At 36.0% G+C, this 27,369-nt stretch overlaps 1 protein-coding gene across 1 annotated transcript in view; it reads right to left on the minus strand.

Moving 5' to 3' along the window:
• The window catches only part of FCHO2 (FCH and mu domain containing endocytic adaptor 2), a 109,980-nt gene extending 86,884 nt beyond the window's left edge, over positions 1 to 23,096 (minus strand). Inside the window, exons 1-2 of the mRNA XM_045847899.1 lie at positions 22,947 to 23,096; positions 7,395 to 7,486 (exon numbers count right to left, since the gene is read on the minus strand). Of these exons, the coding sequence (XP_045703855.1) occupies positions 7,395 to 7,486; positions 22,947 to 22,979 (125 nt within the window). The 5' untranslated portion in view covers positions 22,980 to 23,096. The remainder of the gene's footprint in view (positions 1 to 7,394; positions 7,487 to 22,946) is intronic.
• Between the last annotated feature and the right edge of the window lie 4,273 nt (positions 23,097 to 27,369).

Genomic DNA, 27,369 nt, shown 5'->3' on the forward strand with positions numbered 1-27,369 from the left:
TTCTCACAGAAGAACTGGAATAGCTGAATAGTCTTATAACTATTAAACAAGTTAAATATGTAATTTAACACCTTCCTATGATTCAAAGCACAGATGGTTTACCAGCATATTCTATGAAACACAAGGAAGAAACTATATTCTCTCACAAATTTTTCTAGAAAAATACAAAAATAGGGGTTTATCCCCCAATTCATTTTATGAGATCAACAAAACTTGACACCAAAAACTAACAAAGACACCCATCCATTCAGAGAAAGGAAATGTTCAGGTCAATCTCACACATATACGGTGCAAAACTCCTAAATACGATAGCAGCAAACTAATTCACCAGTACATAAAAAGGATAATATATCTCCACCAAGTTAGGTTTTTACCAGGAATGGCAACATACTTTAACATTCAAAATTCAGTGTAATTCAGCCCTAAATGGTGTGGTTCAGTTGGCTGGGCTTCATTCTGCAAAGGAGAAGGTCATCAGTTTGATTCCCAATCAGGGCACATGCCTGGTTACAGGTTTAGTCCCAGGCTGGGCGTATTCAAGAGGCAACCAATTGATGTTTCTCTCTTATCACCAATGTTTCTCTCCCTTTCCTTTACTCCTCCTTTCCCCTCACTATAAAAAATAAATAAATTCTTTTTAAAAAATTCAATGTAATTCAGATTAAGAAGGGGAGAAATAAGAAAGAAAAGTAAAAAACATACCTCAATAGATACCAGAAAGTATTTGACAAAATCTGGCATCTGTACAGGATTTAAAAAGAAAACCTAAACCTTATCAAAATACTATGTAAAAAGTTATTCCATAATTTGATAAGTACTAGAAAAAATAGAATATATCACATTTAAGAGTGAAATGTGAGACTGGGAACAAGACAAGAAGGCCTACCATCCCCATTTCTATTAGCATTACACTGAAGATGTTATTAGGCAACACAGTAATTCAAGAAAAAGAAATAAAAGATATAAGATTTGGAAAGGCAGAGATAAAACTGTCATTTGCACAAGACAATTTTACACAAAGAAAATCCAAAGGAATCTACAGATAAACTATCAGAACAAGCAATAATTGCCAGGCTGCTGAACCCAAAATCAATATATTTTAAAATGAGTGAGTTTATATAAATGTGTAACACATCACTCACAAAGTGCTTTTACCCAAAATATATAAAGAATTCCTTCAATTTATTTTTTTTAAAGAAGGGACAAGACAGAAAAACAGGCAAGACATGAACAGGTACTTCATAGAAGAGAAAATGCAAATGGCCAAAAAACATATGCAAAGATGCTCAACTTCATCATTCATCAGGGAAATATACATTAAAACCATCATAGATATTACTACTTATCAGAATGACTCAAATTTAAAGACTGCCAATGCCAAGTGTTGATGAGGACATGGAGCGACTAAAACTCTCAAACAGGACTGCCGGTAGTATAAACTAGTTCAACCACCTCAAAAACTTCTTTGATATTATCTACTAGAGTTGAGCAGATACATACTTGATGACCTGGCAATTTTACTCAAGGCTATACACCTAATATAAATATAAATGTACATATGTGCACCAAGGCAAATATACAAGAATATTCAAAGCAGTATTACCTGTAATAGCAAAAAAACTGGGAACAACCCAAATTCTAAAACTGTAAACAGTAACAGACAAATACATTTTGCTATGTTTGTGCAATTTAGTAAATAGTTTGATAAATAATTATATGAAACTCAATACAAACGAGTCTCACACACAGTGCTGTGAAATAAAACTCGGTCAACAAATATTTATATATGATTAAACTAATATACTTAATACAAAGTTCAAAAAAACAGGTACAATTTCCTTTAACAGATGAATAAACAGGGATATCCATAAATGGAATACTACTCCACAGCAAAATGTGATGAATTATTAACACATGCAACGATGTGGATTAATCTCAAAATAATTATACTGAAAATATCACAACAGAGCACATCCTGCATGATTCAATTTATATTGAAAATGCAAACTAACCTAAGCATCAGAAGCAAATGAGGTTAAAAATAAAATAAAATGAGTGTTTGCTTAGGGATAGCAGGAAGGGACAAAAGGAATGGATTACAAAGAGGATGATGAACATGTTCACTGTCTTAAGTATGGTGATGGTTTCATGAGTGTAAGTATATGTCAAAATGTATCCCATTATATATTTTAAAAATGTCAGTATTTTGCGTGTCAGTTATGCCTCAATAAAGCTACTATAATGAAGAAAGGAGGAGAAAGGAGGGAGGAAGAAGTCTGAATGACTGAGGAAATTACCTTCTGGGCCCCCTTTTCTTATCTGTAAAATGAGACTTTGGGTTTTGATAGTTAAATGTATGCAAAATCCTTAGTGCATAGCATATGTTTATGTGTTTATCTTTTCTTCCTTTCTTTCCCATTCACTCTTTCCAAAAAACATAAGGATCTAGTTGTGTCAGGTTCCACGCTAGGCACTGTGATACAACAGAATATTGCATACTTTGTCCCTTATAGAGGAAGAAAAAAAAATAACAAAAATGAGTAATTACAAAATGTTATAAATACCAAAAAAGCTATATGAAGTTGAGAGAGAATCTAGCAAGTTTTCAGATCTAGTCAAAGACATTAGGAAAATTATTCCTAAAAAAGTGACTACATTGCTGAGCTCTTAAGGGTAAAAAGGAATTAACAAAGTGGAGACAGGAATAAGCATGTACAAAGCCTGGAATAGAAGAAGCCTGTGAATATGATCAATGGCTCTGGAGAGAAAAGTATAAAGAGTCTGGTGTGACCTAAAGTTTGGAAGGTAGTTTTAGGTCAGACTATGAAGGCCTACCATAAGAGTAATGGGAAACCTTTCAAATGGCTTAAACAGAAGTAACAAACTGATCTGTGGTTTTTAAAATGCACTCCAATTAAAGTGCAAAGAATAAACTTCAGAAGAACAAGAATGAATGTAGATTGACCAGTTAGGTGCTACTGCTAAAGTTCAGGCAACAATAATGGATAGGATTAAAATAATGTCTTGGTACTTGAACAATGATTAAAATAAAATTTTAAAAAAATAATGTCTTAGATTAGGATAATGAAGTTATAGATTCATTCTATCAAAACAAATCTTTACTAAACTTCCAGTCAAGATGGCAACATAGGTAAACACAGTACTCGCCTCCTCCCACAGCCACGTCAAAACTGCAGCTACAGAAAAACCATCCTTCAGAACTGCCTGTAATCTGGCTGAATAAAAGGTCATACAACTAGGGACTTAAAGAAGAAGCCACATAGAGACTGGTAGAAGAGGCTAAGACACTGAAGGAGCTCGTCCCACACCCAACATGTGGCAGATAAAAATTTGGACAAGTATCTGGGCTTCTTCAAAGATCCCCCTGATAATTGAGGGGTCCCAGCCCCACAGCAGGCCTCCCAGCTCAGGGTTCCAGTGCCAGGAAGAAAAATCCCCATAATTTCTGGCTATAAAAAACAGCGGGGGTTGAGGCTAAGGAAGACAGAGGCTTCTGGAGTCCCAAGCAGTTCCTCTTAAAGGCCTGTGCATGGACTTCTTGGACTCCCTCTAAGCTCCAGCAATGGGGTAGCAGCTTAAAAAGGACCAGTGACATATGGGAATGAAATGAACTGTCTGGAATCAGGGCAAAAACTAGGAGCAGCTTTCCCTCAGACAGAAGTGCTAGCAGAGGCCAATGTTCCTTTGATGGTGGGTACCATATCTGAGACTCCATCAACCTGGCTCACACAGTTTTCCAGACCCTGGTGATTCCCTGAGGCCCCATCCCACTTAAATTTCAGGCCCACCAAGCTGTTTCCAGTAGCTTTTCCATACAAATGGCCTATCTTGGCTCATGCTTCAGATGTCCTTACCATCTCTCAACTAGCAGCATCGGACCTTAGTATGCCCTGTACCTCTCACCAAATGGCCCCAACTGTGGCACTAGCAACAGTTAGCCTTGGTTCACAGCTTGGCCTTGCTGGACATCTCCAAGGCCAGCACAAGTAGCAGCCATCTGCAGATTATTTTGTAGCTCATACTGGATGGCCCTGAGCAGAACACAGGCAGCAGCTGACTTTGGTCTATACCTCCTGGGAGGCCCCGGAGCCAGTGTACCCAGTCGATGGCTTCAGGCCATTAGAAGCATCATCACCCAACCACCTCCACAAGCAACACACTCAAAGGACAAACTCAGTGGGCACCACACCCCTGCTGAAGTCCCACTCTGTAGGACAAAACAATGGTTATAAGGATGCTCAATGAAGTCAGTGAGAGTTTCAACAGCATAAAAAAGGACCAGTCAGAAATGAATGATACACTAACTGAAATGAGGAATAATTTATGGGGAATCAACAGTAGAGTAGAAGAAGCCTAGAATCAAATCAGTGATTTGGAATATAAAGAAGCAAAAAAACACTAAATCAGAACAGCAAAAAGGAAAAAAAAAAGAGCCCCCAAAAATGAGTATAGTATAAGGAGCCTCTGGAACAACTTCGATTGTACCAACATTCACATCATGGAAGTATGTGAAGAAAAAGAAAAGAAATTGAAAACCTATTTGAAAAAAATGACAGAAAACTTCCCTAACTTGGTGAAAGAAAATACAAGTCCAGGAAGGGCAGAGCCCCAAACAACATGAACACAAAGAGGCCCAAACCAAGATGCATCATAATTAAAACAGAAAGTTAAAGACAAAGAGAGAATCTTAAAAGCAGCAAAAGAAAAGCAGTTAGTTATCTATAAGGGAGCTGATTTCTCAACGGAAACTTTGCAGGCCAGAAGGGATCGACAAGAAGTATTCAAAGTGATGAAAAGCAAGGGCCTACAACCCAGATTACTCTACCCAGCAAAGCTATCATTTAGAATCAACGGACAAAGAGCTTCCTAGACAGAAAAAAAAAAGTTCATGACCACCAGGCCAGTATTATATGAAACATTAAAGGGTCTTCTTTAATAAGAAGAAAAATATATTAAAAATATGAATAAAACAGCAATAAATATGTATCTATCAACAACTGAATCTAAAAACACAAATAAAGAACAAGGAGAACAGAAACAAACTCACAGATACAGAGAACATTTTGACAATTACCAGATGGGAGGGAGTTTGGGGGAATGAGTTATTACAGAACAGTCATGAGGACGTTAAATACAGCATAGACAATAAAGTCATTAATATTCTAATAACTATGTATGGTGTTAGATGGGTGCAAGATTTATCAGGATGTCATTTAGTATGTTATGTAATGTCTAATCACTGGAATGTACACCTGAAACTAATTTAATAATGTATATCAACTGTAATTGAAAAATAAAAATTATTTTCTAAAAAATTTTTACTGAGGGCCTACTAAAGGGGCAACCACTCTCCGAAGTATAGGAAATAGAGTAACAAGCAAAAATGACCAAAAGAATCCCTGCTCTCATGAGGTTTATATTCTAAGACAGACAAATAAATAAATATTGCCTGTATCAGTTTAATTTTTATAATGAAAAATGAAGCAGGGAAAGGGAAGTAGAAGAAGGGATTGTCTCAACTGTTTACAGAATCATAAAGGGGTAGATTCTAGGCAAAGAAGAAATGGTCCAGGAGTCCTGGACTTCTTATAGTGACTGACATAAACAAGGCTAAAAGGCATAATAACAATGGCCTTGATGGTCTCAAGGTGGTTAGTTATGGTAGTCATGCAAGTGTTGGGGAAGAAGGCAGGCTAGGGGACATTCCAGAGATGCAGAATTTGGGCCTCTCCCTGACACCTGCCCATGATGATACAGAAGCCAGAGAGGGATAGCTTTATCTGTAGTATTTAGAGCTCTTTGAGGCCCTCTTAACTCCAGTAGAGTGGTGGAAGCCTTAAGAAGATTGGTGTTACATTAAAAAGTTTGTTCTCCGATTCCTACCAGTCAGTTAACTCTAAGTAGACAGAACTTGTATATTTACCACTATATTCCCAGAATCTAGAAAAGTGCCTGGTACACTGCAGACACTATATATATACTGTTGAAAGAATAAATGAAGTATTGTATCTAAAGGCAAAATATCCCTATATTATCAAGGTAAAGATTTTAAATGTTTTCATTTAAAAATTACCAAGTGGGGTACACCAAAAAGCTTTAATCATTTCTAAGTTAACTATTAAATTATACAGCCTTAAAGACAATCACATCTTGTAAATTTGCAGAATTTAAAATATATAGTTAGAAATGTTTTAAATAAGTTATAATAATACATAATTATAAGTTCAAAAAATGTAGTCTTTTCATGTTATTTTAGTATGTTGTTTACTGACATGTTTACTTAAAGAAAAGGTAATATTTTATCCTTCAAAGTTCCTCAATATTTCTATTGTGTCATCTTGCTATCACATTCAATGAAAAATATGTAGATAATATTTTCAAGCAGTGATGTGTAAACCAGTTTAACAAATGCCACTTGGAGCCACTATTTAGCCCTCTGTGTGTACATCACAGATAACTTGTACTTTAAAGCAGTGGTCCCCAACCTTTCAACACCAGAGACCAGTCTCATAGAAGACAATTTTTCCATGGACCAGGGATGGGAGGGAGATGGCTTCAGGATGATTCAAGGTCATTACATTCAAGCTCACCTCCCGCTGTGTGGCCTGGTTCCTAACAGGCCACAGACAAATAGAGGTCCTTGGAGTGGGGTTTGGGGACCCCTGCTTTAAAGTATTGGGTTGGCCAAAAAGTTCATCTGGTTTTTTTCCATAAGAAGTTTCTAGTAGTGCTTAGTGGTCTTTAACTTCACTGGAAACAATTTTGTTAAGACTGTATTGTGACAACTGTCATATTGTGACAAGTGTGCATTAAAAAAAAAAACCCTTATTGAAATTGGTGAATTTTTCTGTAGCCATTTTAATACTGAAGATGGAAAAAATACACAACATTTTTGGCATATTATGCTTTATTATTTCAAGAAAGGTAGACACACAACTGAAACGCAAAAAAAAAAAAAAGATTTGCGCAGTGTATGCAGAAGGTGCTGTGACTGATCAAAAAGGTCAAAAGTGGTTTGTGAAGTTTCATGCTGGAGGTGTCTCACTGAATGATGCTCCACAATCAGATACACCAGTTGAAGTTGATAGTGATCAAATTGAGATATTAATTGAGAAAAATCAGTGTTATACTACGTGGGAGGTAGCCGACATACTCAAAATGTCCAAGTCAATATAAGTTATTGGTGAAAATTAAAAATGTCTCTTTTATTTTAAGGAAAAATCCACATAAACTTTTTGGCCAACCCAAAATAACTATAGTATGTTTTTAACGACTGTGCTTGATTGGTTTACAACCAAAATTTTTTCAGTTACCGGTATTGGATTCTAAAATTTAACTTGTAATGAACTATTAAATGACAAAAAAATACATACCTTTCTCGTACAAAATCTGCTAGTTCTTTTGTCGATATCTGTCCATGTTTCATGTTATGGTAAAGGACATCAAAGCCACTATTTTTTTCCCCCTACAATTTAAAAAGATTTTTAGTGTAACAAAAAATAATAATAAAAGAATGAGAGAAACAAAAATCAAAATGACCAAAATAACCCTACATTAACTAATATGCAATTCTGACATTTAGGTGACCTGTCTTTCCTAAATTTGACCATTGTTGCTCATGTACGACTCCCAACTGTATCAAAGAAATACTGTAAGGTTTCATGAAATTTATAATTTGTTACATATACAATCACACACATATGCATACTCTATAATCATTAGTAAGGGGTACATTAATGAAACTAAGTCTGAAATTTTAAGGAATAATATGCAGCATAATTTAGAAAAGATAAACATGGACCTCTTTAAAAACATTACCAAATACCAATTCAATTTCTTGAACATGCATTAAGGGATTCCTGATTATTTAACAAAACGACTTTCAACCGGCTTACCGTGACAAACTGGTAGTATGCAAGAATTTTTAAAACATGCAATACCTGACTGTTTAGTCAGGGGCACGGACCTCTTTTCCCTTAGATTGTCCAACTGAAAAAATGACAAGAGCCAACACAATGACAGCCATCCAGTGTGAATAAATCAAAATTATAGGTATTTTTTATTGGCAGGTCAGCAAAAAAAATATATGCTGGTATGCCACAAAATTTTAGTAATTAGTTTACGAGTGTCATGAGATGAAAAGGCTGAAAATTGCTGACTTAACTCAAAAGTCTGTGCTTTAAAATTACTGTCTTAACTTCTGAGTCAAGACAACATATTACTAAGCATATAAGCATTGAATACTACAAGGTACTTTATAATTGCTAATATATCTCTCAGTAAACTTAAGCAATTTGAGAAGTGAGAAAATAGATAAAATTTTAACAAAAGAACAGTAACAGTCTATTGGCTTGCCCTCAACTAATGGGAAATTAACAGAACCAGACCACTAGATAGTACTACAAAACCTTTATACAACACTACAAAACCTTTACTGTTATTTAATCTAATAAATGCTAAATTAGCAAGTCATAACAATAACAAAAAAAAAAACATTGGAAACATCAATGTTACAGGTGAAATATTGGGTTGGCCAAAAGGTTTGTTTAGTTTTTTCTGTATAATGGCTCTACTAGCACTTAGTTGTCTTTAACTTCATTCAAAACAATTTTGTTAGATTGTATTGTGATAACTGTCATGTCAGCATTCATTTTTAAAACACTTATCCAAATTGGTGAATTTCTGTGCAGCCATTTTAATGTTGAAGATGAAAGAGGATATGAAACATTTTCAGCATATTATGCTTTATTATTTCAAGAAAGTAAAAATGCAACTGAAATGCAATAAAAAGATTTGTGCGGTATATGGAGAAAGTGCTGTGACTGATCCAATGTGTCAAAAGTGGTCTGCAAAGTTTCCTGGTACTATTGACATTTTGGCCAAATAATTCTTTGCTGTGGGGTGGTCTTATGCATTCGAAGATGTTTAGCAGCACCCCTGACCTCTACTCACTAGAAGCCAATAGCAGGAGATAGCTGACATACTCAAAATATCTAAATCAATAATGTTATCAGTGAAAATGAACAGTCTTTTATTTTATGGAAAAAACTAAATGGACTTTTTCACCAACCCAATAAAAGGCTATCAATAAACCAAACTCAACAACTCTCCTCAGTGAGCAGTTTTATTTCTCTTCAAAGAAAATAAAATAATGGAGAATATATCTACTGGAAATAAAAAACAATGCTGTAAGCCAAGTGTTAAACAACCTGAAACCTAATTTTTCCAAAGTTTGTTGAAAACAGGAAACACAGAAACTTCCATGTGTTGTAGTTATGTTAAGGTGATCCCTAATAAACTTGTCAGCTAATATACCAAGTAATTAGTTTTCCACACATACAACAAATCAAAATGTTTTATTTAAAGAGATAATATAAATATCTTTAGCATTTTGAACATCCATTTCCATTTTTCAGAAATAGAGCATAAAACTAGTCTCTTAAGAATGCAAACACATCCATGTGGCTTCTACAATTTTTCACACTTAAGATAAAGAAAAAATTTATTATCTAACTGTAGTTTTTACTTCCCCTGGGTTTTTCACACAAATTTATTCCAGCCAAAGTGAGAACATTTTGAGGTAACCATCATCACTAGTTACAGCAAGCAAAATAATACCATTTTGCACTGCTGTGTGCAATTACTAAATATGCAGATTACTAAATAAAATCACAGACAAATAACGGCAGGCCTGAAACCCTGAGGGCTTCATTCCATTACTTGAATATAACATAGAAACTACAAGTGATTAGACGATCCACCAATGGCAATATTATGAACCCTCAAAAAAAAACAAACCTAATATCTAAAATCTTAAAACCCAAAGTCTAAAGCTCTCATGCCCCAAAGTCTCACCTGACAACATCTACTAGTTCTCATATGCACATAATTCTAACTAGTCCAGGTTACCTGGGTTCCCAATGTGCATTATGTATAAAGGGCAAACTGGAAAAGAGCTGGGAGTGATGGGCTATGCAAACCAGCACAAAGACCATTAGAAAAAAAATAATCTTTACCAGGCTTACAAGGGAAATAACAAAAAAAAATTGTTTTTAAGGAGAAAGGAACTTGGAGACCATCTTGTAATTAGTACAAGAAGGTCCTGAGAATGTTGTGTCACTGTTACAGTACTTTAAATATTAAGTAATCATAAGAAGAGGTTAAATTATATTAGAAATCTGGGTTCTCATTAAGTTTTTGAAGGAGTAAGCTCTTTATTTGGGATGTTCAGATATTCAAACAGCATATTACTTAAAATTCCCAATACTAGGAATAAGGTGTATTAATTTACTTACTATATAATATTAAAATAGTAACAGTAACGTAATATACCTTAGGAAAAAGTACTAGCTACTCCATCCCTCAAGTCTTCACTTGGAAAGTCCTCCTAATAAGGATGTGATGCGAAAGAAGCCTGCCTCAAAAGGCCCTACGGGCTAAACATAAACACCCTGCATGATCTGTCCTTTCTACCTATTTGAGATTTATACATTTACTGATGTCAAAAACTACAGTAAGTCTGACTCTAGGCACCTTTTTTTTAAACTATTCCATACACCTATTAACACAAATATTTGTTAATCATAACTTTTTCTTTGGTACAAACAAAGCAAAAAATTCTAAGTTAAGGTGTCTAACAAAGAAACCAGGTTTTATTGTCACCTTATCAAAAACTTACTTTATAACCTTGATAAGCTGATGATGTACTGAATATACATTTCACATACATGTAAAAAATACAGTAGGAGACTAAGCAATGTGGTCTAAACCTATTTGGCTTCAGCATCATCACACAAAATATTTGAAATTCTGGAAAAATAGGAAGAGAGACCACTCTTGTAAGTTACAATCATAACTCACAATTCTGCCACTATTTTGAGATTACCCAGTATTTTTTAACTAAAAGTACCTACATGCAATTTCTATAACTTTTATAGTAGCCACCAACCTTTATAGTAGATGGTTCTAATACAAAGAAAAGTAAAATAAGAAAAATTTCTGGATTGTATATTCATTTCATTACACTAGACCTTGAAGTGGATATGTTCCTATTATTTTTAACACAAAAATATTTTTTCTTAACATATTCATTAACTCGAGTAAGCAGAACTCTCTTTTCCTCGGCTAACTAAAAATACACAAATGTACAAATAACACGATAAGAGAACTTATCATCAAATAGAATTATGACTAAAGAAGTTTTGTGTTCTTCAATATTTTACTAAATTTGTAAATGTTCACGACCTTGATTCAGAAACTCCATTTTAGAACTCTGTATCACAAACACACATACAAAAAAATATGCAGAAGAATACTCACTGCAGTGCTGTTTGTCAAGTTAAGAATTAGAAACAATTCAAAAGCATCCACTAACATGACTTTAAACAAATGACAGCATACCCTACAATGAAGTAACAGTGTTTTTAAAAGACTACAGCAGAAAAAACTCACAGATTTTAAGTATTAATTTTAAAAATCTACCCAGATATACTGTCGGTAAAAAGAAAGATACAATAGCCAAAAATAACCTATGTTGGGAACAACGTAAATGTCCATCAACTGGAAAATGGATCGATGAAATGAGGTGTAGCCATAAAACATAATACAATTAAGCAATAAAAAGGAACAAACACTGACACATGCCCCTTTATGAACCTCATAAACATTTTACTAAGTGAAAGAAGCCAGACACAAGAGACCACATTTTGTATGATTATATGAAATGTCCAAAACAGTGAAATCTATAGAGAAAGAAAGTAGATTATTGGCTGTCTAGAACTAAGGGTGGAAAAGAGAATTGACGGTATATGAGCATGAGGGATCAAATGATTGGGAAGATAAAAATACTCTAAAACTTATTTATGGTGATGGTTGCACCACTCTGTAAAGTTACTAAAAACCATTCAACTGCATGCTTAAAATGGGTATATTTTATGACAGAAAAAATATGCTTCAATAAGGTTATTTAAAAAAAAGAAAAAAATGAGAAGTTGGGAGATTCCCTTTTTCTCTTGGAGAACAGTTTTGCTTGGTTTTGTCTTGTCTTAACAAATTGGTTCTTGCTACCTCAATTCCTGGAGGTTGTTATCTTCCTAATAAGAACTATATATTTTTAAATTTTTATTTTTAAATAATTATAGATTTATAGGAAACTGCTGAAAAATGTACAGGGAGTTTCCATATATAAGCAATATTTTTTTTAGTTGAATGGTCAAATCGTATTTATTTAGAAAGGTCAGCCCTCCCTAACAGTTGGATATGGTTGCTATTTATGTTCATTGGTAGCAGATGACTGCAGCATTCATAATGCCCCATTCTTCTATGGAGGCCTAATGTTGCTTTTTTTTTTTTAAGGTAAAAAAATTAAACTGAATTGAATTAAAAAGGAAAGTGGAAAACAGAAACCTAGTAGGATTTCATTTTCACTGAAAAAATAACATGTTGCATATATGTGTGTATACAAAAGGAATCTGAAGGCATATACAGCAAACTCTGATAGCAAATTATTTCTGGGAAGTGGAATGATGAGTACGGAATAACTTTCCAATAAAAAGATTAATAATAAGTAAGCCAAGTCTTCAATATAGACATAAGAGTCAAGAGCTATCATAAAAAGCAGTTTCAAAATGCAATTTTCTCCCAAGTATACTATAACTGCTGATATAAAATCTTGCTTTTCAATGGCTGTTTATTCCCTCTGCTCAAATTTTTAAATTACTCTTTTTACAACAGTTTTATTGAGATGTAATTCACACACCATACAATTCACCCATTTAAAATGTACACTGTAATAATTTTTAGGGTATTTACAGAGCTGTGCAACCATCACCATAATCAATGTAACATCACTGTCGCCCACCAAAAACAAAAACAAAAACAAACCCAGAACCAAATACAGGCAAACCTCAGAGATACTACATGTTCAGTTCCAGACCACCGTAACAAAATGAGTGTGACAAAAAAGCAAGTCGTAAGCTTTTTGCTGATTGGAAGGTCTTGTCTCCAATTTATACAAAACACATCTGTAAAGCGCAATAAAGCAAAGAACAAAATGAAGAACACCTGTAGCTAGATTTTCAAGAGTAGGTATTTACTAATCAGTCATGAGCTTCTTTGCAGCTGGCTATTCATTAATTTAATTGACACAAGTAAATACATATGTTCACAAAAAAAATCTGACCAAGAACGCTTATAACAGCATTATTAATAAAAACCAAAGGGTGGAAACAATCCAAAAATCCATCACCCGACAAATCAATGAACAAAATGTAATATACCCATGCACTAGAATATTACTCAGCCATAAAAGAAGTAAAGCACTGATATATGTAACAACATTGATTATCCATGAAAAGAGTATGCTAAGATAAAGCCAGTCACAGAAGACCACATACTATTGGATGATTCCATTCATATTAAAGTCCAGAATACAAAAATAAAGACAGAAAGTAGATGAGTGGGTTGCTTGGGGGGTGGGGGGTAATGTAGGGGATTATAAAAGGTACAGGGTTTCTTTTCAAGGTAAAGAAAATGTTTTTAAATGGACTGTAATGATGATTGCAAGTATTACCACAACTGACTGTGAATATTACCAAAAACCACTGAACTGTAGACTTGAAATGACTGACTCTATGGTATGGTATGGTATGGTATGGTATGGTATGGTATGGTATGATATGGTATGGTATGGTATGGACAATATGACTCAATAACGTTGTCTAAAAAGTTCAGTAAATAATATTTTTATCCTTTTTAATCAATAAATTCTTGCAGAGAAATTTTCAGTATTAACTGACAAAACCAACTATTAACACTCCTGCTGGCCCAAGGAGGACAACTGCTATGAAGGTTCGCACTAAAATAAGATCTTTTATCTGATAATCTTAATGTACTTTACAAAGAGGTATGACTTTCAGAGAACATCGACTGATGTTATAATTCAATAAAAATAAGTTACAAATCTTTGTAAATTATTCCTAGGATAAAGCAGAAAAAAGAGTTTTACCATCCTCTGAAAAATGAAAGTCCAGAATCATACAGGTCTTTTACAACTTCTCAGTTCCTCCTGTTTCCTCTTACCACTCTAATTTAACTAAGATGACTGCAGTTAACAGTTTGATGTGTATCAGTCCAGATTCCTTTTTGAATATATACAGTAACATAATACTTCTTAATATGAAAATGAGATTTACTACGTGTATTGTCTTGCACTTAAATTAGCAACTAAAGTGAAATTTAGCTGAAAAGATAAGTTATAAATAAGGTCACCAAGTCACTAAAATGCTCATATTTTTTTCAAGCCTAATGTAATCTACAAATAAGATATCCTTGAAATTTCAAATTTAAAGTTTAAATTAGTCATCAAACTTATTTTGGATCTTCAAAGGCATCTTTTTCTGGCTGATTGTATAACTTTATACTGAAAATTTCTTAAATAGATTATAAAATACAATATAACATATTTCCATTTGAAAAAATGCATACCTCCATTAACAAGGCTATGAAATTTCCATTTTAACTAAAATGGATCTCACCTAGGTTTTAAGAGCCACAAAAGTAATACTAGAAAAAACACAAAGATATAAACCCCACAGATTTTAGTTAATGGTCTGACTTCTCTTTCAAAGGCAACAGTAAATTAAACACTTCAATTTTTGAGTCCAAGAGCTGAAAAACAGGCAGAAGATAGAATATAGACTGTAGGAATTAAGAAATTGAGCCCTGGCTGGTATGGCTCAGTGGATTGAGCACCAACCTGTGAACCAGAGTTGGTGGTTCAATTCCCAGTCAGGGCACATGCCTGGGTTTCAGTCCAGGTCCCCAGTGTGGGGGGTGTGAGAGGCAACCACACATTGATGCTTCTCTCCCTCTCTTCTCCCTCCTTTCCCCTCTATCTAAAAATAAAATAAAATCTTTTTAAAAAGTTGATTTTACCTTTCCAATTAAAATATATATTTTTGGAGGGGGGAGAGAAAGATCAGGAGGTGCTGTCCTGTGAGCAATTACATGCCTTAACCTTTCTTTTAACTCCAGGCCACTTCATAAATAAACAAACATCACTTCCTACCTTTCTACATTCCCCTTTTACTCTAGCTCTTACTAACATTTATTAGAAAACCTTGGACAAGTCACTGCAAAGTATAACATTAACGCATGTCTGATGTAGTCTCACCTTATCTGCTTTCTCTGAAAGACAAAATAAAACATTTCGCTAAAGATACATTTCATTCTAAAGATACTTTTATTTTCTTTGAAGAACTGCCTCTTTAGCAAGAAATCTCTTAAACACTTTTGATGGGAATTCAACAAATATGCAATGACAGCCCTCCAGTGCTTTTTTGCCTTGAAAACTGCTGGACAAAAAGAATAAAATATATGGAAGCAGTTTTTCACATATGACCACCAAAACTATTCTGCAGAACTATTTATTGACAAAACATTGCTAAAGCAAAATACAATGATAAAATATGTGGAATGAGCAGTGGTCAGCAGTCAAAACTACTCAATGCAGGTACAAATTTACTCAAACATTTGTCAATGGACTGAAGGAAATAAATCTTATCATATTAAAAAACTGTTTTCTCACCCATCAAATACTAGTCCCTAATCTTTTAAATTATAACTCATCTCTTTAAACCCTTTAAATCCACAAAGCCACCTAAATAGATATTACGTATGGATTTTAACAAAAATAGCAGTTGTATTTTTTCATTTTTTATCTTTCAAATTTTCTGTAATCCTTACATGAATGTAATTTTCATTACTTTCAAAATGAAAATAATAAAACAACAATTTCAGCTTTCTCAAAACCTCTTTAAGCTGTGCTTACAAAAACACAGAAGGCTGCCCCTTAAACTGGCATATTGTATATATCAATACTTAAATCTCCAGTCCTTATAATTTATAGATGTAATAAAACAAAACTAGAAATAACCTAACTGTCCAAATGAGGGGGGTGGTCAAAAAAAATTGTCCTCTCTATTCCATGGAAACCTATGTAGTCAGTGAAAATATTTTCAAGAACTTACTCACATGAGAAAAATGCTTGATAGCATCACTTGAAAACTCTAGATACAAAACTACATAGTAGAACCCCCATTTTAAAATTTGCATTTCTAAGGATCTCAGAGAATAGAGGAAAAGGCTATAGTAGTTTTTACTTTCTTCTGTATTTTTCTGTGTCTTACCTATTACATCATAATGGTTATAATTAAAAGGGAAAACCATCCTCATTGGCTGTTATTTCACCCAACCAGAAACTAACACTTGTTAGTTTTAAGGCCCCAGCTCCACCAACTGGCTTTACTTATATTGTGCTTTCCTACCTTTTCCCTAGTCAACCAAACATGCTACTCAATATCTTCCATAACTTTTACTCCTGCAATCCATCAAGGAACTGTATATGCCTAATGAAACTGATGGAATTATGTGCCTTATCTTCATCACACAGTTCACCAATCATTTCCCAATTTAATCCTCTCAAACTCCAGTCATTCCAGCAACATTCTCTAGCATCTTCATCAACAGACATCTCATACATCTCAACAGACATAACTATACATCTCAGTTGCTGTTGTGTTTTTTTTCCCCGCATCTGACCAATTTATGCTAACCTCTGTGGACCCAATCATTATTAAAATTCTTCTAACTCTAATATTCTTTAATTTTTCCACACTAGGTAGATTGAAAGCCAAGCCCTATTTCCCTTTCCAAGTCTGCATGACACCATATTTCTATATAGATTTCTTAAGATTAATTGTTCTAGAATTATGAAATCAGGATGGATAATCTCAAAAGATACCCCATGACTCCAAAAACCCTACTTCCAAAGACCTTGTGCTAGCCAAATATGCCGGATAACACAAAGTACACCTGTTCTCCCATGCGTTTGCCTAAACAATGTGTTCTAAGGATTAGAGCACTTAGGATTTAGTGTGTAAGGCTAGGAAATAATCAGACAGTGGTTTTTTATCCTTTCTAAATCAGTGTTCTAAAATCTTTCCCTGAACTGAATTTATGCAGACTAAATCAGTATCAATTTCTCACTTTCCAATTCCTTCTAGATTAAGGCAAAAATACAAAACGACCTTCCCTCACCCCAACACCCACAAAAAAAATCTAAGGGCCTAACAATAAAATGTAGTGCCTTCTAAAATACTACAATTTTATAATGTCTACTTGTCAAGTCTACTTAAACCTAGTTAGATGAGTCTGTAGTTTGCATTTTCATAGCCTGTTAAAGATGAAAATAATTTGGGCATGGCCAACTGGCTAACAGTTACACAATAATACATTTTAACTTAGTGGATGTTACTTGCTTTTATATATACATCAGTTATCTCTGGAAGTCTACATGAGAAACTGGTAACTAAGAAAGTGATTGCTTTTGGGGAGATCTTGATGGCTGGAGAAAAGAAGGAGATTTTATACTGTATTTATTCCCTCTTGCACCTTTTGAATAATGAATAGTGTAAATTTCATAAATCTGTTAATTAATGTATATATTTAAGTATACATACACATATACTTTTTAAATTTTAGTATATCTTCTGATGGGATCATATCCTAAGCAGGTACCCCAAATTACAATATCTGGAAATTTCAACTAATAGTCTATATTCTGGTTTTCTATAGTCAGTACAACTAACTTTCTAAAGACATACATTTTTAAATTATCATATTATTAAATAACCCCAAAGAATGTATGTCTGTGTGTATGTTTATGTGGTTATTAGTCTCATCTAAGATACTAAATTTATATTAAATAATCAAACAAAAATATAACAATGTTTTACGTTCAATGTCCTATTAATAGCAATTCCAGGTTTTTAAAAAAACCTCTCAGTTTATCTGTATAATCACAGATCAAATTTGGGATATATAACCAAGTGCTCCAATTTCATTTAAAACTTAAGTATGACAATAACAGTGAAATCAACAAATAAGTGGAATGAGATTCTTGCACTGGTTAATCAGTAAAAGAAATAAGGAAAAACTTCAGGATAAAAATTCCTAAGATAACTGTTGTTCATTCTTGATACGCTGACTGGAGATAATCTTTGGAAAAAGTTACCTAACTAAAAATGTCAGTTTATCACAATGTGATGTCTGATAAAAAATACTTGGTGTCTTTTGAAAAATGCCTCAAAATGAGATTTCTAAGCTATCTATCTAATCGAGAATGTTGTGCTTACTTATTTGCCCCCTCCAATAATTATCACCTATGAAATCCATTCCTTAAAAAAAATTTTAACTCCTGAACTTAATAATCTGAACTTATACAAAACATAAAACTATTTTAATACTTATGGTGCAATGTTGACATAGAGAATCTCAAAAGCATTACTAACTAGTACTTGACTCTTATGAGAATGGAGTAGCACACACACACACTTCCTCACTGTAATAATTGTTACCTTTTTAAAGTTATGTATCTTTTGACGGGCCAACAGCTGTTTTTACATATTAAAGGCAATGGTGTAGTGTCTGCTATTAAGATTTTTGCTGTCCTGCCATCGTCCTGATACACCATGGTTATGGGTTCAATCCCAGTCATGGCATATACAAGAATCAACCAATGAAAGCTTAAATATGTGGAACAACAAATTTCTCTCTCTTCCCCCACACCTCTCTTTCAAATCAATAAAACCGTAAAAGATTTTTGTAGTCCAATTTTAATAGAAAAGGAAGACATTTTCAGCTTGATTATCAATGGCATTTATCCTTCGGGGCAAAAACTGACTTGTCAGCGACAAAACACCTGTCGTTTAGGAAGTTCAAATATTGAATAAATTTATCTTTTCTTTACTTAACACTATATAAGTAAAAGAATCTGTAACATAACATACAGTTTTAGTTTTAAAAAATTGTATTTTAGAGAAAAAGGCAGGATGTATTGCTTTCAAAACACAGAGTTTGAATGATTTAAATTCTCCTCTAATAAAATGCCACAACAAAAGGTTTGTCTTTTTATATGTAGGGAAAAAAACAATTAATAGGTTGTTTGGTTACAAACCTAAAACTTTAAAGGTTCCCATTATCTCACTCTGGCAAGTTTTATTTTGTTCTGACAGTGCCACTTTAAACATTCAAGGAAAAATGTGAAATTAGTTGTAAATTGCCTATTTTAAGAAATTATTTTATAAGTGATCTTAAGATATGAAAAAATTTAAGTTGTTTTAAACAGACAACTATCAAATTCTCAGAAGTTATCTGGTTCCTAGACTTCCCTAGTTCATTTAACCCTCCTTTAGAGCTTTTAAAACTCTAATCAATTAGAGCTTTCAGCCCCAATATCAGTCTTGGAAGTAAAATAAAATGCAGTCTATTTTAACTATTTGTACTCAATAGTGAAGTGAAGGCAAAGCCTGAAACATAAATTAGATTTGGGATTCACTGTAGATTTCAGATAGCCAAATTTATTCCTCTACTAAAAGGGCCTAAAAAAGATACATACACAAAATGTGTACAAAAATGTTTATAGAAGCATTATTCATAATAGCCAAAAATATCAAAAAAGGCTATGTTCTCAAAGCTCAGCTAACAGAAAACAAAAGATAACTTTAAAATGCTAGTAAATTAAACTTCCAAAACACATGCATGCATCAAAAAGTATGCAAAACAGCCCTAGCTGTGTAGCTCAGTTGGTTAGTGTTATCCTGATACAGCAAGGTTGAGGGTTTGATCCCCAGTCAGAGAACATACAAGAAACAACCAATGAATACATAAGTAGAACAACAAAATCATGTCTGTCTGTCTCTCTCAAATCAATAAATAAAAAATTTTTAAATATATTTTAAAAATATGCAAAACATTTTAAGAATGTCATTTTAAATGATTATTTTAAAAGTTTTATAGCCTCGGCTGATGTGGCTCAGTGGATTGAGTACAGGCTTGGGAACCAAAGAGTCACTGGTTCGATTCTTAGTTTAAGGCATGTGCCTGGGTTGTGGGCCAGGTCTCCAGAAGGGGGCGCTCGACAGGCAACCACACATTGATGTTTCTCTTCCTCTCTTTCTCCCTCCCTTCCCCCTCTCTAAACATAAATGGATAAAATCTTAAAATAAAATAAAAGTTTTATAAATTGTAAAACCTAAAGTCTGACAGGCTAAACCAAAAATTCATGTGGAAATGCAAGGGACCCAAATAGCCAAGATAACCTTCAGAAAAAATAACAAAGTCGGAGGACTCACACTCCTGATCCCAAACTTACCACAAAACTACAGTAATCAAAACAATGTGGTACCAGCATAAGGATAAACAATGGAATACAACTATAAATCCAGAAATAAACCCATACATCTATGGTCAACTGATTTTCAACAAGGATACCAAGACTATTCAAATGAAGAAAGAAGACCCTTTTCAACAAATGATGCTGGGACTTTTCACATGCAAAAGAATGAAATTTTATCTCTTCCTCATACCACACACAAAAATTAACTTCAAATGGATCACACACCTAAATGTAAGAGCTAAAGCTATAAAACCCACAGAAGAAAACACTAGAAGGAAATCTTTGAGACCTTGGGAAGCATAGGAGATCTTGCTCCTCAGCATGTTGTCAGTTTGGCCGAAATAAACTCTTATAAAAACCCTCCCCCCCAAAAAAACCTTTGTGACCTTGGTCTAGGAAAGACTTCTTAGATAAACAACAAAAGCATAACAGAAAAATCAGATAAATTGGACTTCAATGAGACTTCATCAAAATTAAAAACATTTGTGCTTCAAAGTATACCATCAAGAAAGTGAAAAAGATAACCCATAGAATGAGAATGTTTACAAAGTCATATATCTGATGAGACATGTACCCAGAATATAAAACTCAATAATAAGACAAACCAATCTAAAAATGGGCAATGAATCTAAACAGACATTTTGCCAAAGAAAATACATAAGTGGGCAATAAACACATGAAAAGATGCTCAACACCATTAGCCACCACATAACTGCAAATCAAAACCGCAATGAGATCCTACTTCATATCCATCCACCGTATACCAGTGTGGCTCAGTTGGTTGGGGGTTGTCCTGCAAAGCAGATGGTTGCCAGTTCAATTCTGGTCAGGGCACATGCCTGGGTTGCAGGTTCATCTGCGATCTGGGCGTGAACAAGGGGCAAATGAACGACATTTCTCTCTTACATGGATGTTTCTCTCCCACTCTTTCTCTTTACCTTCCCCTTTCTCTAAAAAGAAATAAAATCTTAAAAAAAAAAAAACAAGCAGTGTTGTTCAGCATGTGGAAAAACTGGAATCCTCAGACACTGAGAGTGGAATTGTAAAATGGTTCTGTCATTCTGAAAAAGTTTGGTAATTCCTTGAACTGTTAAACAGAGAATTACCATATGACCCAGCAACTCCATTCCCAAAAGAAATGAAGACGTGTGCACAGGAAAACTTGTACAAAAATGATCATAGCAGCATCATTCATAACAGCCAAAAAGTGGAAACCAGTCAATGTCCATCATGGTAATGGATAAATAAAATGCTGTGTGTACATGTACATACACACACACAATGGAATGCTTAGTCATAAAACTGAATTAAGTACCAATACAAGCATGTTACATCATGAACATTGGAAACACGCTAAGTGAAATAAGCCAGGCACAAAGGACCATATACATGATCCCATTCAGAAGTGTTCAGAAGAGACAAATCTACAGAAGCAGAAATCTATAGATGAATTGCCTAGGGCTAATGCAGGAGGGAAATGGGGAGCAACTAACAGATATTCTTTCTGAGGTGGTAAAATTGTTCTAAAACTGACTGAGGTTATTTCTGAACAACCCTGTGAACATATAAAATAATCCTTGAGTTGTACACTTAAATGGGAGTATTGTATGGTACATGAATTGTACCTCGATAAAGCTGTTTTTAAGAAAAGAAAACCTAATGTATTTATGTTGCTTGTAGCAAACAAGGAACATACACGACAACTATGAACTGATTTGATTACTACAAGTTCATGCCTGAGACACTTAGAAGTAAGAATTTAAGGCACAATCCTATGCACTGAAAGATTATTCCTTTAAATATTTCTGAACCTTAAAATGGAATTGTAGTACTTGAAACTGTCAGGGCATAAAATGAGATTCATCCAAATTACCTGAGTAAACATATTACTTTCCTGTACACGGCTGAACTGTACTTCCCACGACAATAAACAATAACTACAGCAAAACACCACAGGGAGAGTGAGAAGTCATTTACAAAGAACCTAATACTAATAATGAGTTAAGAGGAGGGGTGTGGAAAGAATGAGGAAGGGGAAGGAGCACGGGACAAGGGGAAGTCTCGTTGCACTTAAGCCCCAAGAATCTAGTTACATTAAATTCAACTTTAATACGCTTTGTGAACAGGCCCAGAGGCAAAGTCCTGGGCGCAGACCAACGAGCCGAACTGCGAAGCCGAGAGGAAGTGCCGATGCGGCCCCAGCACGGAATTTAGTGTGAAAATGGTGGGGGGCAAAAGGGCTCAGACGGGGGGCTGGCGCGGGAGGCAGGCGAGCCCCCTCGACCTGGCTGGGGCCCGCGCTCGCCGACAGCGCGTAGCTGGGGGTGGCCGCGCCGCGGGCCCGTCGTGCGCGTCCCAGCCTCCGAGCACGCCCGGCGCCCGGAGTCTCCGGGGCCGGATCCCGTCTCCCGCCCCATTCGCGCTTTGTCCCAGCGCGGGCGGCGGGCGGTCCTCAGCCTCTCCGCCGCGGATGGAGGGGCCTCGCTGCCAGCCCCCGTACCGCGCAAGGGCTGCGAGCCTGAGAGTCCAGGCGGCCGCCGACCCGTCGCCCCACAGGCTTTATCCAGGCGGAACCCAGCAGGCGGCGGTCCGAGGACGCTTTCCCTATCCGCGGAGCCGCTGCCGCCACGGTCCCAAGCACAGAAAGCCTTGGACTCCGAAACCCACACAATTTCTAATATCCTCTTACCCAAAAATTCTCGACGAAATGCGCCATGACCATCGTGCTGCCGCCGCGCCGGGTTCTGCGTCCGCGCCCGCCCGCCGCTGTGTAAACACCGGCCCGGCCCCCACGGCGCCCCCGCCTTCCACCGCCACCGCCTTCTTCCCAGACTCCAGCCCGTACCCTCCAGGGCGCATGCGCCACCTAGCGGCTGCGGGGACAGGACGAACACTTAAAGCCGCCTGGTGCGCGCATGCGCCCGAGGTCCCATTCCCTGGTTTTAGTGGCCTTTTCTCTCTCCCTAGCGCGGGCGGGGCTAGATTGAGTATTCTGTTGGGAATGGTGGAGAACCGGAACCCCGAGGACTCATCGGGACGACTGTCAGCACCCTCTGTGGTGTGGTGGGTACTGGACCAGGGACTAAACTAAGAGAGGGGCCAGCTAGCGGCAGTTGAGCCCGTAGTTTGCTGCCAGCTCAGTTCCTTCTTACAAGACTCGCTTCCCCCGCCTTCGAGGATCCGAATGGATCCTGAGGCTGGGTAAGCTGGGATAGGGGAAACTTGGCCGCTAGCCACTTGGAGGAGACTCTGAGAAACCTCTGGTCAACAGGGTGCTTTTCCTTGACCGGGCACTAAGAACCAAAACAAAACTTTCCGAGGCCGGAAAAGGAGGAAACGCCCAGTGTCGCCAGATTGCCACTGGAGCGGCGCGAGACCCTGGCGCCGAGTCCATGACCTCTAAGCACGCCCGGCGCAAACTAGCTAGGATGGCTGACAGCAGGAACCAGACCCGAAACGAACAAATTTCCCTGACCCTGGCAGGTTGTTTTTTTTTTAAGTCTCTTCCAGGACTTGTTCGTGTAAGTCCATGGTTCTCTTAGCAACTTTAACATTTTGGAAAAAGAAACAAGTTTGAACATGCCTCAGCATAACAGAAAAACTAAATCCCCTTCCCATGCTTTGCTTTCCCAAAAGTTAAGTGAAAAAAATTAAGCCCTTGTACAGAGGTCTCAAGTTCACCATCACCAGGTCAGCCGCTCTTGAAGCCAAGCCCTCAAACAGATTTAGTGTAGCTTTAACTGTACAAACACGTCACACCTCCTCAGATCTTGTGACTTCAGACATAAACACAACACTGTTTCTTCACTGAAATGTATTTACATCCTCAAATGTAAGAGAAAGCCACGTGGTGCCTTTCACATGGATGAACTGGAAAGTGTTTGTTGAACTGGGACTAATTTGGCAATGGTATTGTATCTTTTCAAGAATATCTTTTAGATATACATATGGGATATAATGATAAGACATGTAGAATTTTCTTAAAAATTCATTGAGGGACGGGGGATGAATAGGAGTACACATGGAACAAGATTGACCATGAGGTGTCCATTGTTGGAGCTAGGTAATGGAAACGAGGTGGTTCGCTATACTTTCTTTTTGTATAAATGTTTGCTATTTCTTTCCTATGGAAAGTCTTCATAACATTGTCATTAACACCTAGTTTTGGGGAAAGTCACACTTAGAAATGTGTTACCATTCTCTAAGCCATCAGTCTAGTACTATCTATCTTATGATGCTGGGAAAATTCCGGAAAAAAAATGCAACGATCTAGATCTCCATGCAAATAAGATTGACAATAAATTCCCAGTATCACAAAGCACTAACATTCTTAGAGCTGGGCAGGAAATGCCCCTCTCTTGGACCCCATGCTTTCAAAGACCTTACCTATCACAAACACACACATTAATTTATTTTAAAAACATGTGTCTCTGCCACTCCTGCTCTAATGTGGAACATTGGCCTACAATCATAAATACCCTCTTCCATGACCGACACTATTTGGCCCCTGGGGAAAACTTCGTATCTCTTGCCCTGTATCTTTAAAACAAAAAGTGGACTGCAAATGCAGTGACAATTTCTGAGTAACACAGCTGCCTGTTTCAAAAATAAACTGCTGTGAAGTTAAGGCAGAATTTGAGAAGCAGAAGAGCTTAGGTTAAAAAAAAAGACAAATAGTTAATTTATGGAATCCTTTTTCTCAGCTTGAATGAAATAGATTCTTGAAAAGTATTGTTTTGCATAACAAAGTGATCCCAAGCACAAATTTTCCTTCTTTTGGTGTTCCTATTTGTGCTACCAGCACTGACAGTTTACCACAGTGCATATTCAAATAGTTGCACATGAGATGCTGGCCTCCATTTGTACTCTGATCTTACAAATATTATGGGGAGGCTGCCACAAAGATAAATATCCTGTGTATTTTGATTATTTACAAGGTTTATTAGGGTAAAACCCCCACATGCTATAATTGCCTGGCATTTAAATTGTGGGACTTTATAGTAAATGGCGATTAAGTTTACTAAATTTCAGGCAGGATGTTGTAATAGAAGAATGTGAGCAGTATCAGCCACCTTCTGTCTTCTCAAGTGAAGCCTCCAGGGATGCACATATACTCTGGCAGAACATAGATAAGGTCCTAAGTGGGTAGCTCAGTCATATGCATTGAAGTATTTGTGCCACACACAATTACCCTTGTTTATCCAAACAGATTCTGAAATTATTAAAAACTGGCATAGATAACAGCAATGTTCCTTCCACTCACTGCCTATAATACTGCCTGTAATACTGCACTGAATAGTTATTTAGTAAATGTTCAGTGAAAGAATGGATGAATGACTGAGCCTGTTATAGAAATCCCAGGTGCACGATATTTGGGATATGCAATAAATCCATTCTTCTTTTACTCATACTAATAATTGTTGCTAGATCTTAGAACTTATAATAAAAGTCATTATTTAAGTTCTACTTGATTTAATTTTCTCACATGACTTTAAATATTTTCAAAGGAGTTCTTTTAGGCTTGAGTATACTTTAGAAAGGATTAGCTGCCTTTTGTAATAAAAATAAAATAAAACCAAAATAATAACGTTCAAGATTAGCTCTAGCAGATCTTTTATTGAAAGGGACCCCTAAAACAATTTAGTTCTCAAATTTTGGGTGCATCCACCATCAGATTCATCTTTCTCTTAGGATCTCTCCCTAATTATACCTGCCATCAACATCTTGGCTTCCAGAGGATGCTGTTGGTCTCTATTAAACTGTGGCCCAAGCATACACGTTACAGCCCAAATCTGCTATACCCAGACTGCTGAAATATAACTTGATAAGTGGTAGCAACTAAGAGAAAATAAATTAACACAAAATAATCTAAATCAGCCCTGGCTGGTGTGGCTCAGTGGACTGAGTGCCAGCCTGAAAACTGAAAGGTTGCTGGTTTGATTCCCAGTCAGGGTACATGCCTGGGTTGTGGGCCACATCCCCAGTTGGAGGCATGCAAGAGGCAACCAATCCAGGTATCTCTTATACATTGTTGTTTCTCTCCCTCTCTTTCTCCCTCCCTTCCCCTTTCTCTAAAAATAAATAAGTAAAATCTTTAAAAAAATAATCTAAATCTAAATTCTCTCTTTTACAAAACATGGCTTCTCTCCAAAATTTGAGGGGAAGGCATCCAGAGAACTTCCCTCTTTTCATTCCTTAGTTTGATCTTCCATTTGCAATCCTGGGTTTAGCTTACAGCACATTAATGAAAATTTAGTTACAAAGGTCATTTCCTCATTACTTCATTAAAATCTAGCTCTATTCCAGAAGAGTTGGAAAGAAGTAAAACTTTAAAAGAAAATCTAATATAATTTTGAATTTTTTAAAGATAATTTTGCTAATATAGCTTCTACTTGTTTCCAAGATGAGCATGGCAGCAGAGAAGCCATTATAAATCTCGCTAATTTTTTCAGGGGGAAGCATCCTGTGTCAGATGCAGTAGTCCTTCTCTGTACTCATCTTACACTTGAAAATAACAAGTGGCAATAGAGCTGAGCTCCATTGAAAGGCGGAAGAGAAATAGGCAGATCCCTGAAATCTGTTGTTCTCTTGTTTTTCCCTACTCAATAGCAGCACATTGAAAACAAAAGCTCTATGCAAAACAGAAAGAAAAGCAAAAGTTTTGCAGGTGGTATACAGGCAGGCAAGGAGAAGGGAACAAATTCATCAAACTGCAGAATGAAGCTGAATACCACCCTCCACACACTCTTCTTGGTTCAGAGCAGTTCGCTAGGCACACCTTTCTTCTCCCTGAGTGCACCTGGGATTGAGTGTGTGTTCGCTGGTGTGTCATTGTTTCTTCCTCCAGAATGTGATGCACCTTACCAGTGACTCTCTTACCTTTCTGTCCATGGAGGAAGCACAAAAACACCTACAAATGTTCAAGGGGGTTACATTGCTAGTGATCACAGGGAACCCAAGAGGGATCTAAAAAATAAGAAAAGAGAAATTACTAAATTACAGAAAGTCACAAAGGCAATGATAATATAAAAATACACAAAAATGTTTGCCTTTAATATTAAATGGAAAGGCAGAAGATGACATGGAAAATACATTAAAAATACAAATACGTA

The sequence above is a fragment of the Phyllostomus hastatus genome, unplaced genomic scaffold (genome assembly GCF_019186645.2).
Source record: "Phyllostomus hastatus isolate PE091 unplaced genomic scaffold, TTU_PhHast_1.1 phas_contig_58, whole genome shotgun sequence".
NCBI classification, from domain to species: Eukaryota; Metazoa; Chordata; class Mammalia; order Chiroptera; family Phyllostomidae; genus Phyllostomus; species Phyllostomus hastatus.